Source organism: Hemiscyllium ocellatum, chromosome 3, assembly GCF_020745735.1.
Source record: "Hemiscyllium ocellatum isolate sHemOce1 chromosome 3, sHemOce1.pat.X.cur, whole genome shotgun sequence".
Lineage (NCBI taxonomy): Eukaryota > Metazoa > Chordata > Chondrichthyes > Orectolobiformes > Hemiscylliidae > Hemiscyllium > Hemiscyllium ocellatum.
This window is the reverse complement of record NC_083403.1, coordinates 63,581,617-63,596,418: the sequence shown is the minus strand read 5'-3', so window position 1 is coordinate 63,596,418 and position 14,802 is coordinate 63,581,617. Positions and strand designations below refer to the sequence as shown.

Genomic DNA, 14,802 nt, shown 5'->3' with positions numbered 1-14,802 from the left:
ACATCCAGTGCATAAATAAAAACTGTAACCAACAAAGCAAGAGTGCAAAACACAGGCTATCAAAACATTTGATAGGAAACACTTGTTGATGTTGAGGAAACATTTAAACTTTAATAAACCCCAAATAAATCTTTCACTTGAGTGTGGCTCGAAAAAGGCATAATTTGTCAAAGCTTTTCATTTTGCACTCATCAGGATAATTTGCAAGAAATAGCAAAGTTAATGTCAAACATCATTTGCACTTTTTCTTTTCATTGGCTGCATTTGCTGACAGCCTGAAGCAGGTGCCGTAGCAATGAAATCTCTGGATGAATTTGAAATACCTAACAAACACCTAAAATTGTAAAAGAAAGTGAAAAAAATGTTAGTAAAGAGAAGGGCATTACTGGTTGGGATAATATTTATTTTCTATCTATAATTGCCCTTCAGAAGGTGGTGTTGAGCTTCTCTCTCCTGAATTGATGCAGTCCTTTTGATGTAGGTACAATCATTGTGCTGTAAGGGAGGGAGTTTTATAATTGACCATATATTTTAAAGTCATGATAGCAAGTGGCTTAGAAAGGAATTTGTAGGTGATGGTGCTCACATGTATCTGTGGCTCTTGTCCTTCTAGACGGTAGAGGTTGTAGCTTTGGAAGGTGCTGTTTAAGAAACGTTGGTGAATTTCAACAATACGCCTTGTAGGTGGTACATACTGCTATTAATGTGTATTGATGGTGGAGGGAGGGAGGTTTTGTGAATGTGGTGCCAATAAAGCTGGCTATTTTGTTCTGGATGGTGTGAAGCTTCTGAATGGAGCTGTGCTTATACAACCATGTGAGCTGTATTCCATCAAACTCCTTGCAGAAGAGATGGACAGGCTTTGGGAAGTCAGGAGGTGAAATTACTCACTGCAGCATTCCTACCCCTGACTGGCTATTGTAGCTACAGTATTTATATGGGTCGTCCAGTTCAGTTTCTAATTGATAGTAATCTCTAGAATGTTGATAGTGGGGATTCTATCAAGGTAATGCCATTGAACGTCAAGGGGCGGTGGTTAGATTGTATCTTGTTGAAGATGGCCATTACCTGGTACATGTGTGGCATGAATTACTAGGGGTCATGAGTTCAAGGTGAGTGGGAAAAAGTTTAAGGGAGATATGCATTGAAAATTCTTTATGCAGAGGGTGATGGGTGCCAGGAATGCATTGCCAGCGGAGGAGTTAGAGGCAGGCACAATAGTATCATTTAAGATGTATCTCGACAGATACATGAAAGGGCAGGGAGCAGAGGGATACAGATCCTTAGAAAATTGGCAACAGGTTTAGATAGAGGATCTGGATTGACGCAGGCTTGGGCAGCCAGAGGACCTGTTCCTGTGTTATAATTTTCGTTGTTCTTTAAATATTACTTGAAAATTGTCTGCCTCAACCTGAATGTTGCACTCCCTGTCCCTTAGGTCTCTTTTATATCTATCCCCTCTCACCCTAAACCTATGCCCTCTAGTTCTGGACTCCCCCACCCCAGAGAACATACTTTGTCTATTTACCCTATCCACACCCTTGATGATTTTATTAACCTCTATAGGTCAACCCTGAGCCTGACACTCCAGGGAAAACAGCCCCAGCCTATTCAGCCTCTCCTCGTAACTCAAACCCTCAAACATTCTTGTAAATCTTTTCTGAATCCTTTCAAGTTTCACAATATCCTTCCTATAGGAGGGAGACCAGAATGGAACACAATATTCTAAAGTGGCCTAACCAATTTCCTATTCAGCAATAACATGATCTCCAAACTCCTCTACACAATGCTCTGACCAACAAAGGAAAGCATACCAAATGAGATGGTACTCAACATTGAACAGTTATCAGTGAGCAGCCTAACTTCTGTTAGATGGAAGGTCATTGATGAAGCAGCTGAAGGTAGTTCAGCTTAGGACATTGCTGTGAGAAACTCCTGCACAGGATGTCCTGGAACTAGGATGACTGGCCTTGAGCAACCAAAGCGATCTTCATTTGTGTTAGGTATGACTCCAACCAGCAGATAGACTCCCAATTTCTACTGGGTCTAGTTTTGCTAGAGCCCCAGGATACCACACTTGGTCAAATGCTGCTTTGATGTCAAAGTCGGTCACTCTCACTTCAGCTCTGGAGTTTAGACTGTGAAGAAAGTTCTGTGATTTTATGCATAAATAAATACAACTTGATAAAAGTTTTCATCATAAAATAATAGCATAAAGGTATCAGTCACTTTCACGAAGGGTTTAAAAAATAGATTTCAGACACTCCTGGAACAATGAAAGTATACGTGGAGGTTACAATTCAGAATCATTATTTGGAGTTAGCTTTAAGATTAACTTGGTTAATGGAAAAGTTGTAGTTGCACTTGGAGAATAACTTGGGGCTAGTTCACAAATCTTAACATTATGGAGAGTGGTGGAACAAAACTGTAGAGGTAAAAGAAACTGAAATGCTAATGGAGGATTATCCTGGACTGTTTCCTGACTGAGGTGACTAGATTTCATGCCCTTTGAGTCTTCTTTTTCATTGGTAAATCTATGAAATAGGAAGACAATTTGGAAATCTAGCTATGAGATAAAAATTTTAAAAACTTAAGAAAGTAAAGAGAATGTTTGACATGTTTGCCCCATCTTATTTAGTAGAAATACAACAAGACAAATCCTGAATTGACAGAGTTACATCAAACAGTCTACTCAGTAACTGAATCAGAACAAATACATAAATATTATTTTGGAAAGAAAAATTAATAAGGAAGAAATGGAGACCAGCTCAACACCAGCAAATACATAATGATTAGTCATCCATCAGGCGGTAGCTCCATTGATGTAGCAAAATGAAATTTTGTAGCATAACTAAATGTTAAGAGTGGATGACGGGATTCCAATGTCAGGTAACTTAGATATTAGGAAAAACACAGATAAATTTCAAACATTTTTACTAGCCCTGATTAAATAAAGATGACATTAAATTTTGCCAGATGTGCAATACATATGAAGTATTGGAGAATTCCAATCACCAACTAGAACCCATGCCTTTAACTCTGATACCATTTTTCAAAGAGTCATTTCGGAGGGCTTTAATAGTTGTGTTGGATAGCTAACTTAAACTGAGAGCGTGGATTGATATCTTTTAACTATTATGAATATTTTTGTAAGATTTCCTGAACCTGTGTCTTTAATAGAAATTATTGTAAAAATATAGAAAAATTAGTTTGATTTTTTTTACTGAAAATATGGATTACCAAAGAAATTAATCAGATCAAGGTTCAAATCTTCTACCACACACATTCTGAGAAATGATGAATAGTTTGGGAATAAAACAATTTAGATCTCCTGCTAATCACTCACAATTTCAAGTGCATTGGAGAGACATCAGGGAACTTTGAAGAGCAAGATTAGGTGTTGTTTTCAAAAGTGTCCAAATTAATGGGGTAAATAAATTCCCTTGTTCCTGTTTATCTTTAGGACAATAAATGAGTTCACAGGATTCATCTTTTCAGCTAACAGCTAGTACAGCTGGGAAGCTCATCAACATCATAACTGACGTATACATTTGAAGAAACTTCCTCTTCACTTATATTAATTTCTAATTTAAGACAACAACCCACTACAAGAAAATCTTAAGTTTGAGCACTACCCATCATATGCTTCCCTGCATTTACATATCAGATGCACAGAATAGATTGCCAAACACGAACAAATATGCAGATATTCCATTGGATCTACAAGTGGACAGTATGAGCTCAAATTGAGTTATTGCATTATGGTCAGCAAAATGCAAATGACTTCAACTGAAAACAACTAATGACCCACAACTAACATTCCCTCTCAGCTGCATGGCTACTTTCAACAGTTCCAGAAATCGCTTCCATCCACAGGCCTCGGACATCCACACAGCCGGTAAGAAACCAAGAGGCAATGCTGCCACAACTGAAGACTCTTGTCAAACATCATCATAGAGGGATGACCTGACACTCTCAAATGCTTTTGGCCTTACAGAGATGAGCTCATTGCTTCCAGAGGCATAAAGGAAACAAACACTTGTGCTCAAAGCACTCCTCCAGGACATACTATGATACTTTACCAAATGAATATGGATACAGAGTGGATGAGATAGCTGGCATGTGATATGATTTATTGGTCATTTATATGGCCACACTGGGAGGTTACTGTGGACGTCCAAGTCATGCAAAAGCCACCAGCCACCAGCCACAGCAACATAGAGGCCTTGTCACATAGAGAAAATGGTGAAAGTCACACAATGCACATGGGAACATGACTACATGCAGAGGTATCCAAAATATGTTAGAATCACAGGTTTCATGAAGTCTGAACAGTCAACAATATAATGCTGAGAAGGAACAGAAGCCCAGCTAAAGAGAGTATACAAATGTACAGCAAACATAATTAGAAAACAACAACATGGTGGAGTACACTGACAACAAGTAGCCAAGGCAAAACTTGCATCTCCACAAGGTTAGACAATGACAAGATCTGGGAGTGTTTTCAAAAACCAAGTTGACATATGGGCTCAGACGTTCGCACTCCTACATTTTACAATCCCTATTTCTTTAGAAGTAGTTTTGCTAATATTCAGATTTTATGTGTTTTCATTTTTGGAAAAAAGGGAAGGTGTATTATTGTTTACAGAGTGATATCTTGTTAAGATGCTGAAGATGTGGATGAGTCAGCTGCTTCACATTGGCATCACATTGAGCAGAGGTCAAAGTCACTCTGCATTGTAACACCTTAGGCAGAGGCTATACGTAGAGATTATTTTGAACTGCATGTGTTTAGCTCTAAATAAACCCACCAGAAATCTTGAAATATTCATGTATCTTATTGTGTTACATTTGGATAACACCAGAATATTACTGCAATTGTCATTGTATTGGCCAATTTCTGATTTCACTGATTGTAAATTATTTAAGAATAGTTGAACAAATAAGAATGGAAGATGGGTGCAGCAGGAGCTATTTCTCTTTATATATGCAACAACACATCAATGAACTATTTGGAGTAAGTCCTAAAAGTAACAAGTAGTGATTAGCATTGATGTACAATTGTCCATTGCAAATTTAAGTATTTGGTAGTGCCTCCACAGTTCTTTTAATGCAGGCAACCAAGCAAAAATCATTATTATGTCTAAACAATTCAGAAAGAGAACATTTTAATGATTTTTTTTGCATATTTTAGTTAAGTTACAGGGGAAATAAAAAGAATTGAAAAAGGTGTGTTCACATACAATAAGCAACAGAAATGGCAAAACTTACGACACAATGCCAGGGATGTCCTCCTCATTCTTGAAGCGACCAGACCAGAGAAGAATCTTTCTGTCAAACTTTGTGGGCCTGTATCCTGGAACTTTCTGGGTGTCATGAACTTTAAGAAAATCACAAAAGAAAATTCAATGTATACTGAGTGAACAGAGATGATTCATATACCTGTAGTTCACAGAATAATTTTATAAATTTATGTATAATAAATTCTCTTTACTTGTAAGGCACCATGAAATTGATTTAGATTCATGAGGGGTAGGGTGCACATTACAGAGGGGTAGTTTGCTCACTCCCCATGGCAGAAAAATCAATCATTAACAAAGACTGCCCCCCAATGATAACATATAAGATAATTGTGGAGTCCACTCCCCAGCAGCTCGGTGGTTGCTGCAGCATAGGAATTCAGCCATGGCCACAGCTAAGAGAATAAAATGTCAGATGAAAGTATTGAGGGTGAATGGGCTTTAGTAAGTTAGGGTATTGGTCAGGAGGAATCCAGGACTTAAGGGAGGCATTTGGGATGGGTCAAGCTTTACAGGTAATGTGGGGAGGGGGTGGTTATTACAAGAAGATGTAATATTTTGATGGGCTGCCCTTAGACAAGTTTGACAGAAAGATTCTTCTCTGGTCTGATTGCTTCAAGAATGAGGAGGACATCCCTGGCATTGTCATAAGATTTGCCATTTCTGTTGCTTATTGTACGTTAACACTTAACTGACTTCAATTTGTTTTTCCCTGTAACTTAACTAAGTCACACAGGCAATGTACCCCATCCCGAAGCCAAGAAATAGCAGCCTCATGACTACTTATTCACCTGTATGTTTTCTGTCTTTACCATTCACTTTACCATAATGCAGCTTGAGTGTGGAAATTATGCTTTAATTAACCTATTTTTATATGTTACAACACATCTCCAAGGGCAGTCAGGACTCGAACCCATATCTTCTAGAAAACCCAGCAGAATGTGATGTAAGCTGTGTGTGATTTACACATATTTTAGTATTTTGAACTGAGGGCATATGGGTTTTGTTTATGTCCATGGGTTTAATGATGAACCGCTCAGGTATTTCTGCATCCATGATTTTTTTAAAAACCAGAATAAGAAAAAGCGCATACCTGGAGTGATGAGAGGAATCTATTTACATTGTAAGTATTTTATAATTGGACAGAGTGCACATCAAAAAACATTAGTTTGTTTTTGGTTTAGAAGAGTAAGAATTGATTTTTTTTGCTTGGATCATTTGGTTTTAGTTTGAAGAAGCCCTGGTTGGAGTTAGATGCAAAAGCACAGATTTTTTTTTGAACAAAGGAGATAGTTCAGAGCAGTTAAAAAATAGTTTACCTCAGTGTAAAGGTTTTAATTTGACATTCCAGACTAGAAGTATTTGGTCAGAATCCTGAAGCTGCTGCTTGGAGCTGAGAAGTATAAGCTTATTTATGTAAATAATCAAAGAGGAGACTATTCAACTCAAACTGGGAATTGGAAGAACAGATATGTCAACAGATAAAGTTGTGATAGAGAAGGAAACTCTCAGTTATTTGACTACTTTAAAATGATTTGACTACTTTTAAAATGTTGGGATAAGAGAATCAACCTTGTGAGGTATGTTTATAATTCTTATGTATTGGTTTGTCCTCCTTGGGATTTGTTGAAGTGGAGGTATGAAAAGGATGTTTTACAGATGGTAATTCTCTAATGGATAAATCAGTCTATGGTGTGGTATGGTCAACAACCTGAAGGTTATTCTCATTAATAACAGCTTAGATTTACTGGATAAATTCGAAACTTTCATTCTCCCAGAAGGGGACTTACTAAAGAAAATCACAGGCTAATACAATCAATTACGCCTAATCTGTAGTACACATCTGATGACTGCCTGAAAATGGGATCAATGACCTGTTTATGTGGTGTCTAAGAATCCTCAGTCTGTACTTATGTAGTCTGCAAAGATAAAAGAAAAAGCTTGGACTTCACTTTAGGAGAGAGCACTTGATTCCTTTTACAGTACATATCCAGTCCTATGTAATAATAAGTCTAAAGGAAAAGATCTAAGAAGCTTCTTGGGAATGATATATTTAACCGTGCTATCGATTACAACATAAAAGGTGTCCTTTTTTTCAATTCACTTAAAGTTGGAGTTAAAGATTTAAATTTAATGGGTCAATGGGCATAACTTTTCAAACATGTTTAAAATTAATAGACTATTGGCCTCGAATTTATAATGGAAGTTCCTGCTGGCTGAGAACTCTTCGAAATGTATGGTTCAAAATGACCTAGAATATGCTCATAATTCTTGTACACAGCTTATCAGCATAGAATTACCCACTAAAAATAACATCTAGGTAAAATCCTCAGCCTTTTATAACTTATATAAGGGGCATAACTTCAAACTAACAATGACCAAATCTTGGAGAAAATCAGATTGATATCAGTACATTTGGTAATCAAAGATGTCCATTTAATTTTGGATATCTCTTGTGTTTTTTGAAGAAGTGACAAAGAGGATTGATGAGGGCAGAGCAGTAGATGTGATCTAAATGGACTTCAGTAAGACGTTCGACAAGGTTCCTCATGGCAGACTGGTTAGCAAGATTAGATCTCATGGAATACAGGGAGAACTAGCCATTTGGATACAGAACTGGCTCAAAGGTACAAGACAGAGGGTGGTGGTGGAGGGTTGTTTTTTGGACTGGAGGCCTGTGACCAGTGGAGCGCCACAAGGATCGGTGCTGGGTCCACCACTTTTCATCATTTATGTAAATAATTTGGATGTGAGCATAGGAGGTATAGTTAGCAAGTTTGCAGATGACACAAAAATTGGAGGTGTAGTGGATTACAACAGGATCTTGATCAGATGGGCCAATATGCTGAGAAGTGGCAGATGGAGTTCAACTTAGATAAATGCAAGGTATTGCATTTTGGGAAAGCAAATCTTAGCAAGACTTGTACATTTACTGGTCAGATCCTCTAGAGTGTTGCTGAACAGTGATCTTGGATGCAGGTTCATAGCTCCTTGAAAATGGAGTCATAGGAAGATGGGATAGTGAAGGTGTTTGGTATGCTTTCCTTTATTGGTCAGAGTATTGAGTACAAGAGTTGGGAGGTCTTGTTGTGGCTGTACAGAACATTGGTTAGCCCAATTTTGGAATAGTGTGTGCAATTCTGGACTCTTCCTATCGAAAGGATGTTGTGAAACTTAAAGGGGCTCAAAAACATTTACAAGGATGTTGCCAGGGTTGGAGGTTTTGAGCTATGGGGGGGCTGTTTTCCCTGGAGTGTCGGAGGCTGAGGGGTGACCTGAAAGAGGTTTATAAAATCATGAGGGCATGGATAGGATAAATAGACAAAGTCTTTTCCCTGGTGTGGGGGAATTCCAGAACTAGAGGGCATTGATTTAAGGTGAGAGGGGAAAGATATAAAAGAGACCTATGGGGCAACTTTTTCACACAGAGAGTGATACATGTATGGAATGAGGAAGTGGTGGAGGCTAGTACAATTGCAACATTTAAAAGGCATCTGAATGGGTATATGAATAGGAAGGGTTTGGAGGGATATGGCCGGGTGCTGGCAAATGGGACTAGATTAGATTTGGGATATCTGGTCGGCATGGACAAATTGGACCAAAGGGTCTGTTTCCATGCTGTACATCTTTACGACTCTATCTGTACTAGGTAACAGTTTAACCCAGACTATTGGTGAAGATGTTTTTATAATGGAAGGTTTGAAAATATTATTTGTCATGAACATGGTTCATTATCCAGAAGGAAAACACAGTGAAACTTGTGAATGATACATATTGGCCCAACATATATACTTTAGAACAGCACTCCAGAATGACAGTACATTCATTTTCAAGTATTACTGTTTTTTCCCTTCTGAGTAGCCTAATACATACTTTGGATATTTGTGTCAGCTCTTTCAAACAGCCCACTTTCCATATGTTATGAAGTAGCTTTCCATGGCATCTAAAATTAGATGAGAGGAAAGATTCTGTATTTAAATATTGGGAACATTGTAAGCAAATGAGCGAACACCACAAAATTCATTCTCTTACCACCAACCTCCTCTGTTCCTGTTGTTTTAGACTAAAGCAGAGTGTTCACAACACTTGCTTTCTAACTGACATTAACCAAGCTTCTGACTTTCCTGCTTGCTGACCTCCATTGGTTGAAAATGCCTTGAATTAAAAGTTCTTTCCCTTTAATCTTATAACCTTCTTCATCTTGTGCATCCACAGCTTTCTTCACCCTCCCTTCCACCTCACTCTTGGCAGGTGTGCCTTCCATTATCTAGATCTTAAATTCGAGGATTCCATCTCAAATCCTCCCTTGATCTCTTTCCTCCCATGTGGCACTCTTTAAAGCCATACTCTTTCCTAAGTTCATCATGTTTTAGCTTCAAGTCACCTGTGCTGATGTCCCCTTGTTCATCTAAGAGACAGTTTTTGTCTCGTTATGCTCCTGTGAAGCACTCAGATAGTTTGCTAGTTTAAAAATGTACTAACTACAAGATGTAGTCATATTACAACTTAATACAACAGGAATGACTTACAATTATATAGTGCATTTTACGTATGAAAATGTTTCAAGATGCTTAACAGGAATACCATAAAACAAATAATGCTGCTCAAACACAAAGAGATATTAGGTTAGAAACTAAAACCTGCTCAAAGAACTAGGATTTAAGGAGTGTGAGGATAGGAAGGTATAGAAAGTAACTTTCAGAACTGAGGGTCGAGAAAATTTATGGTACCATCAACAAAGGTGGAACGGGGATTTTGAAGAGAGCTAAGTTTTAAGAATGCAGGATTCTTGGAAGGCTCTGTGGCTGCAGGAGAGAAAAAGGGGTGAGGCCATGGAGAAATTTGGAAACAAGGGTGAGAAATTTGAAAACATGGCATTGCATAAATAAGGCAAAAGGTGAAAGGAGAGCATGGTTTTAGCAGATGAGCTGAGGCCAGTACATGATGGGGCAATTTTATAGAGTAAAAATCTTCGAGTAAAAAAGCTAGAAAAAGGTGGCTGTAGTGAAGGCGTGACTACACAGGAGCTCATCTGGACATCAAATATGATACCAATGTTGCCATCAATCTGCTTTTGTCTCAGACATTCGCCTGGCACCATATTGAGTTGTGGTTAAGTGAAATGCACGTGGAATGGGACAAAAACAATGATTTTCAACTTTTCAATATTTTGTTGGAAGAATTTTCTCCCCCTTCAGTATTAGATGCCAGAGCATTATAATTAAGCAAAACTGATGGAGTCACGAGAGGTGATGGTGACCTAGAAATGAAATCTGTACTGCACTGCTCTCAGTGCCAAGTGGCGGTCAACTTGCAAGACATTCCAACTAACCAGCCTCATACGTTCCCGCACTGTAAGCAGTGTTGTATTTAACAGCAGCAGGTATTAACGACGTTATACACCACACATCGATTCAGATACATGAAAAGATTAAGTCCGGCATTACAGTTCGGGTACAGACAAGGAATTCATAAAATACCTTTTATAATGGAATAGAACCCGAATATTTATTGCAGTGTCCATTCTAAGTTGTGCTACACAGAAATTTTAGCACAACATTAACTCAGGGCAAAACAGGAGGAAAGGCTCTTAACTGTTAACAGCCACACGACAGAATGCAAAGGTAACAACAGGTGGGGAACACGGCAAATGTTTAAAGTAGAAACCTTCAGAATACATTTGGAAAGAGTGCTATCTTTTTGACACTAAGTCATGCATCAAGCGGCCGCTTCCATTTAAAGCTTGTGGGACGTTTGAAATTTAATGAATTTACCTGCTCGAATTCCTCTCACGGAAACAATTGGCAAATCGTGAGCAAAAGATCCCCCCGCACTCGCTGTACTTTTCGTTAGCAGCGCCCGCCTATCTGTCGCTTTTGTGCCGTACATCTGACCTGGAGCCGAGCTGAATTTCCTCTGAGCTAGCACACGGCGGATCATCTTCACTCGAGCCGGTCTCCGCTTTATCTACTCATCTACTACAGCCATCTATTTAAACAAAAGCTGCCCATCTCCCCTTTCCCACCCACTCTCAACTCCCATGCGAACTGTCCTGAACACGTGTCTGTACAATGTTACTGGCTACACATTGACTGGGAAAACAAGGATAATCAGCAATCCCTGTTCCTCATCAGCTCTGGCCAGATTTAGATCCAGCCAAAAAATGTTCGATGATAAAAATGTTTTGAAATGGGGCATGTTGTTCAGGATTATTAAAGTTGTCTCCATGACTTGTAGATGACAGTTCTTAAAGTGACAATTTGACTGCGTTTATATGTAATATGTGAAATATATTTTAGACAATGCAGACACATCGAAATTCAGCCAAAAGATCCCAGTAGGTAATCCATATGGGCTGCTCCTGAGCACCCAACATCACAAATACAAGTCTTCAGTCAATTTGATCCAGTCCATATGATATCAAGATATTAGATGCAGCAAAGCTAATGGGGCATTGACAATATTCCAGCAGAGGTATTACAGACTTCTGCACCAGAACTGCTTGCCAAAAGAGGGAATATTTGCTGATGACTGTAAAGTATTCAGCACCATTTGTGATTCCTCAGATACTGAAGCAGCCAATGTGCATGTGCAGAAAGATCTCGACAATATCTAAGCTTGAAGTAATAGGTAGCAAATAACATTCGAACCATGTAAATACCAGGTGATGACCATCTCAAACCATGTCCTCTTGCTGTCCAATACTATCAGCATCACTAGATTACTTCATTATAAACATCCCAACGGTTCCAATTTACCAGAACTTGAAGTAGACAACCATATAAGTAATGTGACTTGAAGACCAGGTCAGAGGCAAGTCTGTGGCAGCCTGATTCCTGGGAAGACAGGATTGATGTATGAGGAGAAGGTAAAAACCTTGAAATCTCATAGAAATGTTTAAAATTCTAACAGGACTAGACAGGGTAGATAGAGGAAGGATGTTTGTAATGACAGGAAACCCAGAACCAGGTAGGTATGGTCAACCATTCAGTATTGGGATCAGGAGAAATGTCTTCATCCAGAGAGTGGTGAGCCTGTGAAGTTTACTGCAACAGAAAGTTAAACCTAAAACATTATATGATTTCAAAGAGTTGGATATAGCACTTGGGGATGAAAGGATCAAGGGATATGGAATGGGGGAGGGAGTGCAACAAACTTTTGAATTGGATCAGCCATGATTGTAATGAATGGTGGAGCAGGCTCCAAGGACTGAATGGCCTACTCCTGCTCCTATTTTCTATGTTTCTGTGTTAGTTAACTTCATTTCCTGTTAACCATCTGCAAGGCATAACTCAGGGGTGTAATGGAATACTCTCCACTTGGATGGCTGTAGCTCCAAGAACACTCAAGAGCCTGATAACATTGTTGCGACTAATCCCAGATAAGAATGTCCTATTTGTTATTACCCCAGGTAATGAGACCGTGAGCTATATTACCTTCTTTATTTAAAGATGGGGTGGATAAAGTTAATAATCATACAACACCAGATTATAGTCCAACAGATTTATTTGGAAGCACTAGCTTTTGGATCGCTGCTCCTCATGACAAAGGAGCAGAGCTCCAAAAGCTAGTGCTTCCAAATAATCCTATTTAACCAAAACATGACGTTGTGTAATTATTATCTTTATTTAAGTATTCCCTCAGTCACAACAAGGGTAATTTTTTTAAAAACATGATTCCTTCCCTCATGGATAACTTTCCAGCCCCCTTCATAGTACATTTCAACATGGAGGAACTGTGCAGTTGTTTGAACTGCCTTGGGTTATTGATACTCAGAGTTAACTCGAGGGATCTTGGAAAATGGGAATGAAAGCCACAAGTTACCAGTCTAGGATATCACATGTTGTATCAGGGCAGTTAATTCTGATGAACTAGAAGTCCTGAAGAAAGGTCACTGGACCTGAAATGTTGATTCTGATTTCTCTCCACACAGATGCTGTCAGAGCTGCTGAGTTTTTTCAGCAATTTCTGTTTTTGTTTCAGTCTCCAACATCCATAATTCTTAGTTTCATTTTAGTGCCTGGCTTCTTCAAACTATTCTCAGAAGTGAAATTTCTCATTCCTGGAAACATTCCTATAAATTGCTTCCACACTCTCTCCCAACGCATTTGCTGCTTTCCTACAATGTGGCATCTATGTCTGTGCACAATATTTCAGAAATAACAAGCATCTTCAACAAGGTTAGTATCCCTTCCTTGCTCTTGTACTCCTGTTAATAAGCCCCTATTATTAAAGCTGACAATACTGTATGCTTTATTAGTTGTTCTTTCCACCTGTAGTGCCACCTTCAATGATCTATGCAGACATACATCCAAATCATAGAGATGTACAGCACAGAAACAGACACTGTGGTCCAACTCGACAACGCCGACCAGATATCCTAACCTAATCTAGTCCCACTTGCCTGCACTTGGCTCATATCCTTCCTAATCATATACCCATCCAGATGCCATTTGAATGCTGTAATTGTACCAGCCTCCACCACATCCTCTGGCAGCTCATTCCATTCACACCTCATCCTTTGTGTGAATAGGTTGCCCCTTAGGTCCTTTTATAACTTTCCCCTCTCACCCTCAATCAATGCCCTCTAGTTCTGGACTCCCCCATCCCAAGGGAAAAATACCTGTCTATTTCTCCTATCCATGCTCCTCATTCTTTTATAAACTTCTATAAGATTACCCCCTCAGCCTTCGACACTACAGGGAAAGAAGCCCAGCCTGTTCAGCCTCTCTCTATAGCTCAAATCCTCCAACCCTGTCAACATCCTTGTAAATCTTTTCTGAACCCTTTCAAGTTTCACAACATCTTTCCGATAGGGAAGAGACCAGAATTCTATGCAATTTTCCAACAGTGGCCTAACTAATGTGCTGTACAGCTGCAACATGACCTCCCAGCTCCTGTACTCAACACTATGACCAATAAAGGAAAGCATTCCAAACGTCTTCTTCACTATCCTATCTACCTGCGACTCCACTTTCAAGGAGCTATGAACCTGCACTCCAAGGTCTCTTTGTTCAGCCACACTCCCTAGGACCTTAACCATTAAGTGTATAAGTCCTGCTAAGATATGCTTTCCTAAAATGCAGCACCTCGCATTTATCTGAATTGAACTCCATCTGCCACTTTTCAGCCCATTGGCCCATCTGATCAAGATCCCATTGTAATCTGAGGTAACCTTCTTCACTGTTCACTATACATCCAATTTTGGTGTCATCTGCAAAGTTATAAACTATACCTCTTCTGTTCACATCCAAATCATTTATATCAATGACAAAAAGCAGTGGAGCCAGCACCAATACTGTTGGCACTCCACTGGTCACAGGGCTCCAGTCTGAAAAACAACCCTCCACCACCACCCTCTCTCTTCTACCTTTGAGCCAATTCTGTATCCAAATGGCTAGTTCTCCTTGTATTCCATGAGATCTAACCTTGCTAATCGGTCTCCCATGGGGAACCTTGTCGAACGCCTTACTGAAGTCCATATAGATCATGTCTACTGCTC

General features: G+C 39.2%; 1 protein-coding gene across 1 annotated transcript in view; it reads right to left on the bottom strand.

Annotated features, from left to right (window-relative positions):
• The window catches only part of LOC132805793 (protein FAM162B-like), a 47,106-nt gene extending 35,855 nt beyond the window's left edge, over positions 1 to 11,251 (bottom strand). The window contains exons 1-2 of the mRNA XM_060821061.1: positions 11,075 to 11,251; positions 5,272 to 5,380 (exon numbers count right to left, since the gene is read on the bottom strand). Coding sequence (XP_060677044.1) covers positions 5,272 to 5,380; positions 11,075 to 11,240 — 275 coding nt within the window. The 5' untranslated portion in view covers positions 11,241 to 11,251. The remainder of the gene's footprint in view (positions 1 to 5,271; positions 5,381 to 11,074) is intronic.
• Positions 11,252 to 14,802: the final 3,551 nt, after the last annotated feature.